This window comes from Sinocyclocheilus rhinocerous, unplaced genomic scaffold, assembly GCF_001515625.1.
Source record: "Sinocyclocheilus rhinocerous isolate Xijiao unplaced genomic scaffold, SAMN03320098_v1.1 scaffold66, whole genome shotgun sequence".
Lineage (NCBI taxonomy): Eukaryota > Metazoa > Chordata > Actinopteri > Cypriniformes > Cyprinidae > Sinocyclocheilus > Sinocyclocheilus rhinocerous.
Window position 1 is genome coordinate 872259 of NW_015662934.1, and position 18715 is coordinate 890973.

The 18715-nt window shown below is 35.3% G+C and overlaps 1 protein-coding gene across 4 annotated transcripts in view; it reads left to right on the plus strand.

Moving 5' to 3' along the window:
* The window catches only part of LOC107728480 (rho GTPase-activating protein 33-like), a 57602-nt gene that overhangs the window by 15803 nt on the left and 23084 nt on the right, over positions 1 to 18715 (plus strand). For 2 of the 4 annotated variants that reach the window (XM_016538650.1, XM_016538651.1), the window contains exons 2-5: positions 7259 to 7327; positions 12944 to 12978; positions 14799 to 14890; positions 16038 to 16122. In XM_016538650.1, the coding sequence (XP_016394136.1) occupies positions 7291 to 7327; positions 12944 to 12978; positions 14799 to 14890; positions 16038 to 16122 (249 nt within the window). In that variant the 5' untranslated portion in view covers positions 7259 to 7290. The remainder of the gene's footprint in view (positions 1 to 7258; positions 7328 to 12943; positions 12979 to 14798; positions 14891 to 16037; positions 16123 to 18715) is intronic. The other 2 variants (XM_016538654.1, XM_016538652.1) reach the window with 2 other exon arrangements.

Consider the following 18715-nt stretch of genomic DNA (forward strand, 5'->3'; position numbering starts at 1 on the left):
GGCCGTTCCTCACTCTAGCCTCCGGCCTCCGCTCACTCAAGGCCGCGGTGTGTGACGCTGTTTCGTTGTAACAGTTTAACCCAAATATTCAGATGTGTCCAGCGCATTTTATGGAAGACTGTTTCCTGATCCTGGTAGAGTAGACTACAATACCGGCTGTTGTGACTCACAGACTGTAAGTAAGTTTTTTATATTTAAATAATTTGCCAATGACGATTCAAACGTGAGATTTTTGGGCAGTGTAGAGTAGGCTTGTTGTTTGTCATTTCTCCGATCACAAATGCAGACATGGTTTTATGTTTACGTGGCGCGATGCAACGCAACGCGTAAAAAGACAGTATAAGTCATTATAATCCGTAATTATGTCCCCACTGGATGCAACAAATGCCTCGTTTGTAATGGATTTTAATGTTTTTGTCTCGTCGCTCCGGCCAGACAGGGCATCACAATATGGTAAGGGGCGTAACATTTCCGTCACATGCTTGAGGTATTCGGCCAATCACAACGCACTGGATAGCTGGCCAATCAGAGCACACCTCGCTTTTCAGACCGATGAGCTTTGTAAAAATCGACGCGTTTCAGAAAGGCGGGGCATAGAGGAGAAACAATAATGTACAGTATGTGGAAAATAATGTTTTTTGAACCTTAAACCGCATAAACATATTTCATGACACCAAATACACAAAATAATGTTCTTTTTTTAATAGCATGATATGACCCCTAAGGATTTATTCTGCTATTATTCTGTTATTGAGTCACTACTTGATTTCCAATGTAAAATCCGGGTGCTGAAGAAAAACCAGTTGAGAAACATTGATCGAAAGTAAGCTTTGCTAATGACAAATGGTTTTTATTATTAGAATTTTAGATTTTTAGGCCAATGACACCTTTGATACTCAGATCTAACATTCTTCAGTATGTTTGAATGGTTGTAAATTAGTGAGAAAAAGTTCTTTGGAGAGTATTATTTTTAATGATTCAGTTGAACTTATTGATTGTTCCAAGAAGTAGAAAACTGAGGTGAGTGATATGTAAACAACATAACATTTGCATAATCTGAAACATAGATAAACAGTAGTATTTAACTAAAACTACAAACTATAAAACTACAAAAACTACTGTTTAACTATACAAAAATATGGTGCAAAATGCTTTGCAGGCATGTCTGAAAAACACTGTCAAGAAGTTGTACAAATCTCTGGATTCTTTTTTGAATCTCGTTCTTGAGATCGGAACTGTCCAAATGAATTGATTCACTAAAATGAATCGGTGTGCTTGATTCACTTTAGTGTTACAGCTCTGTTTGGCATCTCTAATGCTTATGCAAGATTATCCATTATCCAGTATATCTGATATACCACAACCATTCAATGGTTGTTAATTAGTGATTCACAAACAAATAGCTCTTTTGAGACTATTCTTTTTAATGATTAATTTGAACGAATTCATTATTCAGAGATTTGGCAATCAGTTGACTAAATTTCGAGTGGCATACACAACACTACATTTGTCTATATAATCTGAAATCAGAAACAATAATAAACTGTAGTATTTAACTAAAAATATATTCAATTACAAAAATGCAATGCAAATCGCTTTGCAGGAATGTCTGAAAAACACTGAACAAATCTTTTGATTTGAACAAATCTGATTCACTAAAATGATTCAGTCTTAGCATTCCCCTGGCCATGGGGACTTGGAGCAAAAATGCCACTAAATTGGACAAAAAAATCCCCCTGCACAAATAAATTAAATCTATTACGTCTGTCGCTAACAAAGGGGAAATAAATGGAAAGTGTCAATTGTGGCATTAAATTAAGATCTGCTCATGTTGCACCGTTTTTCTTTTTAAGCGTTTTTACAGTGTTGCGCAATATAACCAATCACACATGATTCTGTTGAGCTTAGGAAGGCAATGGCCAATCAGAGGCGTTCAGATGACTCATCACTGAGTTTTGTTGAGCGCGTGTGCTCGCTGACTGAATTCGGACCCTCGTGAATTCGGACCCTCGTGAATTCTCTCATCATAAACAACAAAGCGCAGATGTACGTACAATGTAAGTAAGATATTCATTTCACAGTGTAGACAGCTTCACAGGTTATAACGATAGTTCTGTTTTTTTTGTGTGTGAGCGCTTGAACTCTCGATAGATCAAAGTTAGTGATAATGTTCTTCGCTCGCTTTCTGTAGGCTGTATAATTTATTCACTGTTTGGAAAAACCGTGGACGTGAAACATTATAATTATCAATTTCTAAAGCTTTTATTAAATTGTAATCACGTTAAATACAAATTCAGTCCCATTAAAAATATTTTATTAGCCTACATGACACCCATAACTGGTTCTTGCCTAAAAAGACGGGTTTATGATGTTTGTAGTTAATAGATTTGGCTGCTTTTAGCCTTAGCCTGGACTCGGTTCACCCTCCGCCTATACCTTGCTAGACATATTTGTGCATCCATTTCCAAATTCACCTGGTTCACCTTTCCACTGAAAGTACAGTAAAAATACGGTAGTGTTCCTATGGCGCCTTCACAATCCCATGATGTTCTTTCAAATTCCATGTAAATGTTATCATATGTAAATATGGTCGTCTTTTAGTACCATGCCATGTGATACCATCACTTTACTATAGTAGCACACAGTGCTTCTTTGCGAGGCTAGCGTTCCCATCAGACCATTACATTTTACTGGAATATGCTCGCTTGGGCTTTTTCTGAAATGGCATCCACAAACTGTGCATATACTCTGCCTTTTAATGGTCTTGGGAAAAAGCTGCTTAGTCTTAGAGATTTGGAGGTGGGGTTTTGGGGTGGCGACTCTCCAAGACAATTGACAATAGCCTGTATAGCCTCTTCTGCTTGAGTGACTTAATGGCTGCTGTCCTATTGTATTGTTTCGAGGTCAGATCCAGGACACCTGCTGCGAGCAACGGCAACCGAAAAACAATGATCGTAATGGCCAGTTCCAGTTTGGTGACATCTGAGGGTTGTGTTTTCAAGTCATTAGTTCTGTTAGCACCGTCAACCTCTCCAAACCCATGTTTTTTTAACTGCAGCGTGTCTTTAATCAGAGCTTGTAGGGAGAGAATCTATGTGGATCGCAGGTAGGGGTGTAAATATTTGGCAAACTAAAAATGATCTGATGAAAATGGAATGCATTTTTAAAATTAATAATTAAATATATTTTCAAATATTTGATTTGAATAGGGCTGATTGCTCATTTGTGACCTTTAGATGATATTATTTTCCCATAATTTCCAAACTGAATTTAAAATGTGAAGTAAAATACTGTACATTTTTTCACAATTCAGTATAGTATATAGTATAGCTATATTTACCTACATATATTTTTACTAAAACATCTTAATATTTAAAACATGCCAGACAGTGACTTCTGTGAACATTAATGAATAATGATGCATTTGAATCTTTAGGTTGATTTGAATTGTTATGAATTGATTCATTTAAACAGACAGATTAATGGCAATGATTCAAACTTCTATAGAGAAAAAAAAAACATTCTTTAGGAAACATAATGGTGAAATAAAGGGCATTAAAATCACAACAGATTAATGATGTTGCTTAATTTTATACTAACCATTCCGAAGTTTGAGGTCAGTAAAAAATTTTAATGTTTTTGAAAAAAGTATCTTATGTTTACTGAGGCTGAGAAAAAAAATACAATAATATTGTTAAATATTATTACAATTTTAAATAATTATTTTTGTATTTTAATATATTTTAAAGTGTTTTTTTTCCTGTGATGTAAAGCTAAGTTCTATGTTACATGATCACTCTAATATGTTGATGTGCTGCTTGCAAAACTTTTAATATTATCAATGTTGAAAATGTATTTGGAATAAATAGCTTTTGTAAAAATGTCTTTACTTTCAATTTTGATCAATTAAATGAATCCTTGCTAAATGAAAAAAAAACAACTTACTGACCTCAGACTTTTGAATTATAGTATATATCTCGAAAATATAGGAAATATTTAATATATCAACACAGCCCTAATCATGAATCAGACCAAAATAACTGAATCAAATTAAACTTTAAAATGATTAAATTGAATCATTAAAATGATTGAATTGGATCATCAGAGCAAATATTTACACTCCTGCTCTCAAGGTCAAATGGCACAGTAGTGTTTTGTGTATGTGTGTGTGTGTGTGTGTGTGTGTGTGCAGCAGAACTACTCATGATCTGACAGCACAGAGAGACAGCGGGAGGAATTAACAATAATAGTGTGTGTGTGTGTGTGTGTGTGTGTGTGTGTGTGTGACCCATTTTATCCAGCGCACCTACAGGCAGACTTCACAGCGTGTGCTTTGCTGGACGCGGCTCGGGCTGTGCGTTTCTAGTGTGGTTATTACCAGGAACACCTTAAACACTGTGTGACACTTACACAAACAAAGCCTACTGTTCGTTTGAATATTTCTCTCTCTACATCCATCCTGGTTTCTTTATTTAACAACCATTTGGTTTCACCCTTCACACACACACACACACGCGCGCTGAGCCTTTCTTCATGGCCAAAGCCAGCACTGTTACTATAGAGATGCTGCCCACATGATGGTACGGACTTTGACAGCACGACTTCTCTATAATAAGCCTCTCTCGCTCTTCTCCATATCAGCACAATTCGGCCGCATTCAAACGACAGCTGACAGTGTTACTATGGTGACCCACAAACATCCGCTTAGTAAAAATGTACTTGTAATATACTATACTGGTACTACATTTGTATTTGAATAGCGTGAGGTAATGCCTGTTTTTGAATGATAAAACACTTTACAAATAAAGGGTTGCTATTTTAGTTTCTGTTACAGTCTTATAAGAATGTTGTAACAGTCAAGTAAAATTGCTGTGCATATACTGAAATTTCTATTTCTCAGAATTTTAGTTTATCTAGTAGGATATTTTTTGTTCCTTATTTAAAATTTGTTATTAGGCATTTTATAGTAGCATGGGTGGATTACTAAGATTTTATTTTATTTATTTATTTTTTTGGTTTTTTGTTTTGTTTATGAATGTTTGACAAAAAATACTGACCTCAGACTTGTGAATGGTAATATATACCTCAAAAGTGGGAAATATTAATGTCAACCAGCCCTAATCATGATTCGGACCAAAATAACAGAATCAAATGACACTTTAAAATTGAACTGAACCATTGTCAGAGTTAATATATATACAACACTCTACGGACACCTTGGCAATTGAATCGCCATTGGCTAGTCAATTTTTTTGTTTACTCGCCAAACTGAAATACTATACTATACTAGACTATATATATATATATATAAGTTATGCCATTTTACAAACATATATAATGTTTGTAAAATGGTACATATATGCGAGTGATTTAATCGCAATGTAGAGGGTTGATATATATACAGTATATATATATATATATATGTATGTTGGCTATATTTGGCTGAGATACAACTATTTGAAAATCTGGAATCTGAGGGTGCAAAAAAAAAAAGAAAATATTGAGAAAATCGCCTTTAAAGTTGTCCAAATTAAGTTCTTAGCAATGCATATTACTAATCAAAAATTTAGTTTTGATATATTTACTGTAGGAAATTTACAAAATATCTTCATGGAACATGATCTTTACTTAATATCCTAATGATTTTTGGCTTAAAAGAAAAATCGATAATTTTGACCCATACAATTGTATTGTTGGCTATTGCTACAAATATACCCATGCTACTTATGGCTGGTTTTGTGGTCCAGGGTCATATACAGTGGGTACGGAAAGTATTCAGACCCCCTTAAATTTTTCACTCTTTGTTATATTGCAGCCATTTGCTAAAATCATTTAAGTTAATTTTTTTTCATTTGCAAAAACAGATAACATGTTTTTTATTGTTATCATATTTTCATTGTTTTATTGTGTTAGTTAGCTGTATTTTTTTTTGTTCTTTTTACTTTACTTTTACCAATTGCAGTTTGATTGAGTTTAATTAGAATGCACAATGAAAAACATGATTTTTGAAAATAGTTCAAAGTTATCTGTTTTTGCAAATGAACACTTCATATATACTGTATATATATGAAGATATTGACTGATATTGACATGCTAAAGATTTCTGCTTTATTGATAATTGCATGTTAGCTTCTTGTACAAATCTTTAAAATCATCTTTTAGAAGTCTTAATGCTTTATATTTTTTATGGAGTTTTTTGTGAATTTTAAGTCATACATAAAATAAGTGCTTGTTTAACTAGCTAGTCTAACTAGCTAGATTAAAATCTGTTTTTTTTTCTTTATTTTTGGCTCTTTGGAGAGTATGACCTGAATGTGCTCCAAACAACTACATTAACACACAAGTAACATGTTGCATCAGCATTAATGCAAGAAGCACTATGGCACAGATTAGGATAAACGAATGCCATCTGTGGTTAGTTTTCTCTTTCAGTAGAGCTAATGTCATAACGGAGCTCCAGTTTAAAGATATTCTTGCTGAGAAAGTTAGTTAAATGATATACAGACAGAGGTTTGTTGTAACTCAATAAAGCATGTGTATTATGTAGAACGGATCAGCGTGCTTGCAGTGCCTTGGCCAATGTTCATGTTTTGTGTACTTAAGTAGGCTTTTGGCCTTAAAGTCTTTGTTAACTGGCTGAACTTGGCGCAACTCTCACACGGGCCGAAAAATGCTTCTTACAAAAACACAGTCCATTCCTACATCACTCGTTGCCATGGTTGCAGAATACTCCCCATACCAGAGAATTCCTGCCCGGAGGTCTCATGGATTCTTTGCGTTTGTTTACTGAAGTCTGCAGTTCAGCTCTACATGAGACTGACCTCGTAAAGCACAGGGCATTTTTACATCATTACAGGAGTTCATTTACATGTTAATTAAAGACAAACTCTTAAAATCTTTCATGCACTGCTTTTATTTCTCTCGCTGGCCAGACAAAACATATAAATGTCAGGATAGTTAAATTATTGTGGTACTAAAATCCAGTTTTAAACACCAAAAGGTAGCTTGAGGGGAATAAAACTGTATTGAAAAACTAAATATGAGTAAAACAAGTGTCCACTAGTTGCACATTGAGTTGATGCAATATGTCTTCCCATATAAGCCATCCTCACTGTTCTTGCTGTAATCATGCTGGCCCATTCATGCATTTTCATAATCCACAGTGTTTAGGTTATGGCAGCTTCTTGTGTGTTTGAGATTATAGTGCAGACTCATGGCTGACATTTAAATGGCCTTTATTCTCCTTTTCTGTGTCAAGTGTCAGGACCCCAGTGGGTTCGGAAATGCGCCATGTTTGTGAGAACGATGAGCCTGGCAGACATGTCCGGTAAGTGCCGCTCCGCAGCCAAACGCACTTCACGCACAGGATGGGATCAACTCTGACTCCATTTATACAGTTATGAACTGAGCGAGAGGAACAGTAAACTGATAAAACGCTGCATTAAGATGATTCAGATGCATTTGGCGAATTGCAGGGTTTGAACCCATCCTCTTAACTGTGCATGTCGCTTTCACCTTCTTGGGTCTCATTCACTCGTAATTGTGAATTTTTACCGTCATTTGTTGATCAATCCAGATTATTCTATTATTCGCGTCTTCATAAAGTTATTAGCATAATATACACCCATGTCCATATAAGGGCTTTCGTACAACCTCTCCTATATTTGTCAGTCTCTGCATGTACTTTTTTTCCATTTCGTATCCAATTTCAAAACTAGTTGAAATGCAAAATACTTTTTTTTTTTTTTTTATATAGTCCTAGACAACATTATCGGCTGCATTAAAGCAGAACTCATTCTGACTTGAACTGTTCTAACATTTGTTGCTTTGAAATTAGACTTAGTAGGGTCATTTAGTTAACTTAGTTATAATATAATAAAAGTGATTCTACAATAAGTCTAATTGAACTTAGTTTCATATATTCTATGTCAACTAAGTGATCCTACATCAGTGCTGATAGCCCTGTGGACAGCGCACCGACATTTAGCACCATTGCGCTACGGGCTTCCTGAGTTCGAATCCCCACTGGAGGACCTTTCTCGATCCTGCCCCTATCTCTCTCTGCCACTTCAATTCCTGTCAGTTCTGATCTGTCCTATCGTAATAAAAGGCGAAAATGCCAAAAATAAACCTTAAAAAAATAAGTAAGTGACCCTACAATAAGTTTATTTTCAAAGCTACAAAAGTTCTGTAATGTAATGAGTTTTATTGTGAATTTCAAATAAATATAAGTGATAAATTTAACTGTTATTAAACACTGGTTATATTAAAGACATGTTTGTGAATGAGACCCGTGTCTTTTGTTTGTGTGCATGTTCCTGCTCTGTGTCCCTTTTTTGCCTTTCCTTCTGTATCTTACTTCAAATGTCTGACTGAGTTGGAAGAGCCCTTGTTTGTGAGTTGTCTGTGCGTATCTTCTGGAAAGCAGGTGAAAAGACAGGTAAACTGTGCATAGCGTCAACAGGACATTGATTATTGGATGACCGGAATGGGCTTTTAGTAGTCAGGACTTTGAGTTCTGATGTATGAAAATCCAGGGTCAGATTGGATGCTCGGAAGTTGTGGCCTAAACCATTTATTTTAGATGGAGGGATAAGGATATAGTGATCTAATTTTTAAAGTCTCAATGAAATCAAAACTGACCCAATTTACTTTCTTAATGCATATTGTGTCTTATTGACTTTGTGATCCTTCTTATTTTGTAACTCCTCTTCTTCAACCTATTGGTCCCATTCAGATATATAGCACCAATTTTTTTTATCCTGTTTCGCTCAGAAATATGACAGATTACAGAGAACTGCAAACAGATGCCTGCTAGATTGACGCTGAAGATTTTTCATCTTAAGTCATTCAGCCAACAGTTTAAACAAAGGATGCACGATTTGGGGAGGAAATCTAGTTTTTCTGATAAAAATTGTGATTTAAAATGCGATTGAAAAAAATCCAGGTTTGCTGTGTTTGTTAATACGGCTGCACAATATGGCCAAAATCTTGTGATTTATACCTCTATATGGTTATAATACAACAACAGCAATAATAATAATTATTAAATAAAAACAAAATAAGAACATTTTCAGTGTAAATTAAAAAAAAAGTAATTAAGAGATATAATATAGTAATATTTATTTTACATTACAACTGTAAAAATTACAATATTTAATATCTTCACTTTTGAATGTTAAACTTTTATATTGAATTACAGCCTTTTAGATGAGCACTCTAAGCCATATCGCAATTTTGGTTATATTTTGATCAATGGTGCAGCCCTAGTTTAAACTGGGATGTATTTATATTTCTTTATTGAACTATCAGGACATACCTAAATAAGAGAGCCTGAACATCCCTAACCAAAAACGAGTGGAGAGAACGGCACAAAAGCTCTGTCATACGAGCAGCCCTTCTCTTCCTGCGAACAGCTGAGGAGTTACAGAGGCCTGGCGTTAACCCAGTGTTCAGATCGCCACATCAAATATTCAACAGGTGCCTCTGAACGTGAGCTTTTTGTGTGTCTGAGACGGTAAGAAAGGCAAGATAGATGAGTGTGTGACGAGAGAGTTCATTTTATTTTTGCTTATGGAAATCTCCAAGGAAAGCCCACCCATCTGCACGTATCTGTGGAGGGTCCGACCGCAGGAGAACGAACGCGGACGCATCTGAATCGGTGAAGCGATGACGTAGAGAGGTGATGACAACTAAAGTGTGGCTAGTACTCGACCTTGTTGACCTCCGTAGTTCTGCCTCACGGAATCAACAACAGAAGAAATGTTCAAGAGGAAGAGAATGCTCAAGGTATGAAGCAATCTGAGAGCAAGGAAGATTCAGTGTTTGAATGTGGAAATATTTACCTAGTTGGCTTATGGTTTAATTGGTTGGCTGGGTAATGCATTATAAATTTTAGTGCTTTTATGTTTTTAACATGTACGATTTTAATCAGCTGTCGAGAGCAGTCTTCTGTGTGTTGTGTTCAACAGCGTCTGTCAGAGAAACATAAACCAGTCATGGAGAACATGTATGAGGTTACCACAAGAGAAACGGCATGGATTGGCCAGTTTGGTAGACTAGTGCAAGTTATGCCTACTTTATCGTACAGCAGAGAAGTGATGTTCTAGATGGACGTGGTTGATTAGCATGTTTCCATCCCAGATTTATCTCAGGTGAACCCGTATGCCAGCCGCCAGGTGTGTTGTTTGCTGTAAATCCTACAGCGGGTCCGCCAGGTGCGTGTTTGCATAACATCACTGCGGCCTTGGTTAAAACCAGCTGCGTTTACCGTCGCTACACGCAGTAATACCCGCAGCGTTGTATGAGGAACACTTGAAGGTTGAAATGTAGTCTTTATTGTGGGTTGAATAAAAGCTTGCTGCCTCTTTGGAGATCCAGGCGTGTTTTGTTCGGCACCGTTTCACAGCTGGACGGACAAGTCTCGTGATTTCAGCACACAATATGCAATGAAACTTGGACCAGTGTATTGATTTGAATTAGCATTCAGCATAGATATTTATCAGTTTGTCTTTGAGTAAGTAATATTTTGATGTTCTTTTAATTAGTTTCAGGGTTTTTTTAAGCATATTATGCTATATAGACTATCGTTCAAAAATCTGTGGTCGGTAAGATTTTAACAAATATTTATAAAACAAGTGTCGTGCTCATCAAGGCTCCATTAATTTGATCAAAAAATACTGTAAAACAAATAATATTATTACAATTTCAAATAGCAGTTTTCTATTTTTATGTAGTTTAAAATATAATTTATTCCTGTGACGCAAAGCTGAATTTTCAGCATCCTTACTCCAGTCTTCAGTGTCACATGATCTTTTAGAATTCATTCTTATATGTTGATTTGGTGCTCAAGAAACATTTATTATTATTATCAATGTTGAAAACAGTTGTGCTGCTTAATATTTTTGTGGAAACTGTGATACATTGTTTTTTTCCAGAATTCTTTGAATAGACAGATCTAAAGAGCAGATTTTCTAAAATACAAATCTTTTGTAACATTATAAATGTCTTCACTGTCTCTTTTGATCAATTTAACATGTCCTAGCTGAATGAAAATATTATTTCAAATCTTACTGACTCCAAACGCTTCAACTGTACTGGACTTCTATATTTCTTTGAATGTCAAACCAGACCTTTCAAGACAGCTTAAAATGGCATATTTAGCTTCTGTGATGTGGTGTATTTCTGAGTGAAACACAATATTCAGAAGGGAATACTTAAGCAAGCATGACTATTACTGTTGCTTTTCCTCATGGTTAGGGATTTGACAAACCCTGAGCCATATCTAGAGACCAAAATATCGTAGAGACTTGGGCCAATAAGCAGCCATCCAAAACACCCTAGCAACCGCATAGCAACTTCTTTTGCAGCAAGCATTATTCATATTTTCCTTCTGTATATATGTTCTAAATGTTGTTGGTTATTATCATATTTCCCCATCCTTGATGTCAGCAGAAAGTAATTTCAGTTGTAGAAATGCATTTATATTTTTATGAAAGATTGCTGAATCATATTCAGTAAGACCAGGGGACATTAAGAATGTAAATGGGGTCTGTTTTTATTTATATTAAGGTAATGGAACAAAAATAGTTTTGACAGTAAATGTTGTCAGTTTTTAAGAAAGATACAGGATAGTGTCTAAAAATGCTGCTTTTGCTGCAGGAATGTTGACTACCTCAATAACCCTTGTGTCAGTCAGGGACAGAGACAGAACGCTGCCTAATAATGACTGGCAAACAATCAGTGTGACTCCAGTTAATATCTTCAGACATGCCTGTGCACTACGGTGTAAGTGTGCAATATATTTCCACTGATTTATAGGCGAGACATTGGCAGGCAGCTCTTCTCACTGTCACTGATTTGGCCGACATCTCTCCTCTGAGATCTCAGCTGATCTTCAAGCCGTGTGTTGTGAGGGCCGAGATTTCATCGGATTGAGGAATGTGTGCTCAATTCAAAGCCAAATGGAGAAGGTGGGGTTCTGGAAGCAGGTTGGGTCAGAAGAATGCTTTTTGTTTTCTTTTTAACTTATCAGGGGCAGGGCTGTTATATTTTTGAAAATGTTTCTTTTTTATATTACTTTCAATTTCAGTTTCATGTAGTTTCAATTATTCCTAAATAGTATTATAATTGTAAAATTATAAATTGTAATTTTTTTTTTTTTATCTTTATTTTTAGTAATTTAGTAGTTGTTTCTAGATTTACTTTCTCAATTTTTTATTTTATATATATTTAATTATATTTTATTTTGTGTGTGTGTGTGTGTATATATAGTAAATGGCCAGTTAAAGTTTTTGTTTTGGATTGTATTTTTACAGTTTAGTTTCAGTTTTTCCTGTTCATTTAATAGTTTTTATTTTGTTTGCATTTTTGGAAACCACCTAGGTTTTGTCTGGTTTTTATTGCATTGTCAGTATTAAAAATAAAATAATAAAATACTATGCATATTTTATTATACAAGATCATTTTCTCAGTACAGTTTCTGTGTGTTTTTGTTTATGTTTTAGTGCATGTTTATAGCTTTAGATTACTTAATTTTTACTTATTCTTTTTAGTGCTAGATTTCTTCTTCCTAGTTTTTGTAACGGTTTTCATTATCAATAATAACTCTGATCAGGAACTGTGAGGCTTGTGGTCAGGTAGAGGTTGACGGAAGTGATTTTACCTTTTGAGGCCAGTCTGTCAGTGTTTTCAGCTTTGCTTCCTTGTCTCCTCTAAGAGTTGCAGCATGCAAATCCAAACACAATATTTGTTTACACGGCACCAGTGCTTTTGCTTGGCATTCTGCTTAGTTATAGAAGTAAGCACACATACTGAGGGGTTTATGGTTATCATTGAGATTATATAGGAACGCACTAAGTTCACACACATCTGCTTGCTTAACAGTACAGTATAGGTTTAATCCTTGTTAAATATGCTTATGCACTACTGACCATTTCTAAAGGTTTCTTGTCCAGGGGAGAGCAGCTAGCAATAAAGGTAAGTTTGACAGAAGTGTCCGACACCTCCTTTCTCCCATACTGCCACACGCACAGTGCTTCAATCAATCTGATCATCGCCTCTAAAATGATTGGCTTATCAATGCGCTGGCCTTTCCTAATTTGCCATCCCTTTGCGGGAGAAAACAAGGATTGCTTTGGGTAAAGCAGCAGGCAGATCCAGTCTTGTCATCCCCTCATTCCAGTGTTTAAACTCATCCGTGATTGTTTGGTGTTGTGCAAACCTAAAGGAGGACTGCAGAGATCTGTGCTTCCCCCGAGGGGTTCGGGGAAGTGCTGTCTCGCAACCAAATGCTCCCGTGGCAGTGTTTCCATCGAAACTGCCTGTCAGGTGGATGAAACTCAAACAGTCATCATGACAGGTCCGCTGTTATCAGAACTAATCTGCATGACTGAGCCATAATTCACCGGGGCTTTTATTCATCAAGGACAAGAATAAAAAGATGTAATGAGGGAGGAAACATCCGGTGTGTACGCAGCTCTTGCTCTAAGGCCCAGAGCGCTGTTTTGTAATGCCGGAACTCTAAAACCGAGTGACTGCTCTGAACTTTTTAGAGCTGTACGTCACGTCATATTTTCTAAGAACATCAGCTGTAAGCTTGAGGCAAAGACAGTAAAATGAAAGTCTGTTGAAAACTACATTTTGCCGTTTATTGGAAAATCAGTTGGCATAAAATTAGATTTTGCAACAGATATTTTAAATGAAATAATTTTTGATAAAATGATTGTTGCTGAAGTTTTGGCCTTTTTTTATTTTGTTCTTTTTATAATCTAAAGTGCCTTTTATTATTTGTTTATGTTTCTGTAGGTAAATACTACTACTAATAATCTAAATTATCTCTATACATCTCAAAAAATCTCTCTACATATATTTTACATATCTGAATACATATATTTGGATTTTATTTTTATTTATTTTAGATATTTATAAATATAAAAATGCTATTTCTGAAGTGTATACACAGCATTAATAATTAAAATGTAGGTTACACTGTTTTGATAGCCCACTAACTAGAAGTAACTTTGCAACTACATGTCAAGTAATTCTCATTAATTTGCAACTAAATGTCTACTAACTCTTGACTGTTACGTTAGGTTTAGGGTTAGAAAATAAGTTGACATATACTTGCAAAGTTTCTCATAGTAGAATGTCTAAAGTGGACTATCAAAATGAAGTGTTACCAAAATTTATTATTAGAAGATTCATATTTTGATGCTCTTATCGCTTGCTGTGCACCGCTGTCAATCACAAATCTCATATCTGATACTACCGTATTGGCCCAAATATAAGACGACCCTGATTATAAGACGACCCCCCCCCCCTTTTCACCGCGTTTTTTCAGATGTATTTCCAAGAAAAAAATATTGTCTTATATTCGGGACAATACGGTAATTTTGCATAGAGGTTTAAAAATGGCCACTTGGATCACACGCCAGTGGTCAAAGTGTGAAGTTTGATGTAAACGCTTGGCTTTTATTCTAAATGAGACCAGAGGTCAGAAGACAACTGTCCCGGTCGCTTCACAAGCTGCTTGCTGCTCCCTTAGTAATTTTCTTAGATTGATTTGAACATTAAAATCAAAGTGATCTGCTTGAGACCTTATGAATCTTCAGAGAATCATCTCCGTAATATCACTGCTGATTTATTTTCTCCAAAGTATGTTGATTGTCATTGAATTCAGATGATGCATACTTTAGCTCTTGAAACAGGGATGACTTTGATCTTTGTGTTGTTGAATGAACCCATCAGAACCCATCATAAAAACGGTTTCTTTTATATTCTCATTCCCCGTCCTTCAGGCTCGAAGCACTGATAATCTGGACAGTTCTGGGGAGCCTGCGACCCGATCGGTGGGAACCACAGCCAACTTGAAGGGGAAGATGAGCAAAAGGTGAGAAACTGCATGTCTCTCCATCAGGCTCTATGAAATCTTTTTTTAAACCTAATTCTCTGTATTTTATTTTAATTTTGAATTATGTAACAAAAAAAACTGTAACAATAATAGTGCCCTATGATAGGTTTTCTTTTTTTCAGAAATTGTGTTATCTTTTTTCTGGTTTCTGTTTCTTAAAATTTTTTGACAAACAATATTCTGCACAACAGATGTTTATTATTAAAAGTCTTATTTTAAAATAATGTTTTAATGAGTGAGCTAGAGAGCAGCTCTGGGGATGAAGTTCAAGTCCTCATATAAGATGCCAGACACTGAAAACACCACAAGCGTCACATGTGCTTGAGTTTGTGTAGTAGACATGTATACTTCATATTTCAATAGCAGTCTTTTAGCAGTTTGATTGTGTATAGCATTTTGATTTATTAATCCAAACTTTGCCAAATTCCTTGACATTACACATTACACAGTAAATTCCATATTTATGACTGGGTTCTACGATTCTGTCCTTGTTTTTTCGCATTGGAAATCATAGGGCTCTATTCTAAAGCACCTTTCTTAACTAAGGTTCCCACCTTGCAACCACACCCACTTGAATTGTAACCAGGACCCTCAAACTCAGGTGTGGACCAAGCAATTGAAATGAAGAGTAAAACAGCCTTAAAGGTTTTAGACACAAAAGTGATGGACTATATTTTGGTTTAATAGTTAATGAAGTGAAGGGCTGTGTTACTGTCAGCATTGTAGCTCAGAAACTGAGTTCAGCTTCAGGTTTGTCAAGCTCTGAACACACTGTAAAACAGGAAGAACTGAGTTTCACTTCCCCCTGAAATAACTGATAATGGGATGCAAAGTTTCCCTGTGGTGTCCTTACTGAAAGCTGCCCTAGAGAGCTTCTACATTCGGTGGAACTTGAAAATACAAACTAGAGCTGAAGAAAATGTACATAGTAGTACTGTCCTAGGCAAAACTCAGTGTTAACGTCACGTGTGGGCTGAGAAATAGTCGTACTGCTACTTGCTAGAATGACTAATTTGATTAACCAGATAAGTTAAACATAGTTTTAAACTTTTCTCTATTTGTAACTGATAAACATACAGTATATGATGTGTTAACTCATCATATCATCTATTGATTGTGGTTCCAGGCTTTCTGTTGTGAAAGGTCACTTCCCCAAGCTTGTTGACTGTGCCCACTTTCACTATGAAAATGTGGACTTCGGTTCTATCGAGGTAAGATCTTGTCTTATTAAGCAGAAGTTTGTTAGCTCTCCAGTAAAATGTTATAAAAATTTAAATTGTTTATATTGCCCAGCCCTACAGGTCACATTTGTTTGCAAAATTTGATATTTGCTGGACATTTATGCTCTGTTTTATAATAAATAAATATATAATAATAATAATATATATATATATATATATATATATATATATATTTAATGTATTGATTTGATTTATTTATTCAACTTGTTATTATTTTGATTATTATTCATATTATTATTTTGCCCAAAAGAAGGTGTTTTACATCAGGAGCACAATTATGATACCTAAAAATATTGCCTATGTTGGCATTAATACTTATTTATACCGTATTTAGGAGTAAAAAAGATTATTTACCAGGAATGAAGTAGAACAAGATTTAAAGCTATGACATTAATATTATGTTGCCCTGACCAAATGACCTATAGAAATGTGATTTCATTTTTACATTTTGATGAAAGATAACATGCACTGATCAATTGTGCACAATACGACCAAGGACATCTACTTAAAAAGTATACGTGTTTTTTTTGTGTGTGTTTTAGTCATGTACATGTTCAGTTGTCAATATGCATCATGTCAATATGCATCACAGTTAGAGTTCGACATTTAGGGTTTTTAGTAAAAAAACAAGCAGATATCAGCATACAGCCAGATCATCTCCAGGGATGATACAGACCCTTGCTTTGTGACCTTCAATAACACACACACACACACACACACACACACACATTCAGATTCTGTTTGTGTGCTCTGATAGGGAAGAGGAAACGATAACTTATACTTGATTCACAGATACACTGCAGTATGTCAGAGCTCTTCTCATATAAACCGCCGGCCACAAAGTGCTTTGTTTAAGCTTGTCTAAAATCTGTGATCCATTTAAGAAGGTTTACAGCCATAATGATAGACATTCATTCTCAAAATGTTATTCAGTGTCTCTGTGGCATTGTTTTGTGTGTATATATATATATATATATATTTAATGTATTGATTTGATTTATTTATTCAACTTGTTATTATTTTGATTATTATTCATATTATTATTTTGCCCAAAAGAAGGTGTTTTACATCAGGAGCACAATTATGATACCTAAAAATATTGCCTATGTTGGCATTAATACTTATTTATACCGTATTTAGGAGTAAAAAAGATTATTTACCAGGAATGAAGTAGAACAAGATTTAAAGCTATGACATTAATATTATGTTGCCCTGACCAAATGACCTATAGAAATGTGATTTCATTTTTACATTTTGATGAAAGATAACATGCACTGATCAATTGTGCACAATACGACCAAGGACATCTACTTAAAAAGTATACGTGTTTTTTTTGTGTGTGTTTTAGTCATGTACATGTTCAGTTGTCAATATGCATCATGTCAATATGCATCACAGTTAGAGTTCGACATTTAGGGTTTTTAGTAAAAAAACAAGCAGATATCAGCATACAGCCAGATCATCTCCAGGGATGATACAGACCCTTGCTTTGTGACCTTCAATAACACACACACACACACACACACACACACACATTCAGATTCTGTTTGTGTGCTCTGATAGGGAAGAGGAAACGATAACTTATACTTGATTCACAGATACACTGCAGTATGTCAGAGCTCTTCTCATATAAACCGCCGGCCACAAAGTGCTTTGTTTAAGCTTGTCTAAAATCTGTGATCCATTTAAGAAGGTTTACAGCCATAATGATAGACATTCATTCTCAAAATGTTATTCAGTGTCTCTGTGGCATTGTTTTGTGTGTTTGTGCTGCATTTTGTGTTTATAATAGCAGAGCTCTGTACACACACACACATACACACACTTGAGAGCACCTGGAGCGCACTGACCGCACAACATGACTGGAGTGGGCGTCCATCTCATTAGTGTTTAAACCCCCTGAAGACAAAAATAAAAGACCTTTACATGTTTTTTTTTACTCTGACCCTGTGAAGCAGAAAGGGTCTCTGCAGTTCTTCTGTTCTTTGTGCAATTGCTAATGCAATACAGTATTTTTTGGCCATGTACCATACTAGTACCATGGTTCTTTGAAATGCTATGGTACACTACATGACTATGGTTATACATATTTAAATGCTCTCCAGGGCTACATTTGTTTGATTGTTTACAATTTAAAATGATGTTAAATGTTTTCTGTTTAAATATATATATTTTAGCAGTCATTCTTCAATGTCACATAGTCCTTCAGAAATCATTGTAAGATTGATTTGCTACTGAAGAGACATTTATTAGTATAATCAGTGTTGTAAACAGTTATGCTGATTTATACTTAATGTCTCCTTGCTGAATAAAAGCATTAAAGGGGTCATATGATGCTGCTAAAAAGAACATTATTTTGTGTATTTGGTGTAATGAAATGTGTTTATGCGGTTTAAAGTAAAAAAAAACACATTATTTTCCACATACTGTACATTATTGTTTCTCCTCTATGTCCCGCCTTTCTGAAACGCGTCGATTTTTACAAAACTAATCGGTCTGAAAAGCGAGGTGTGCTCTGATTAGCCAGCTATCCAGTGCGTTGTGATTGACCGAATACCTCAAG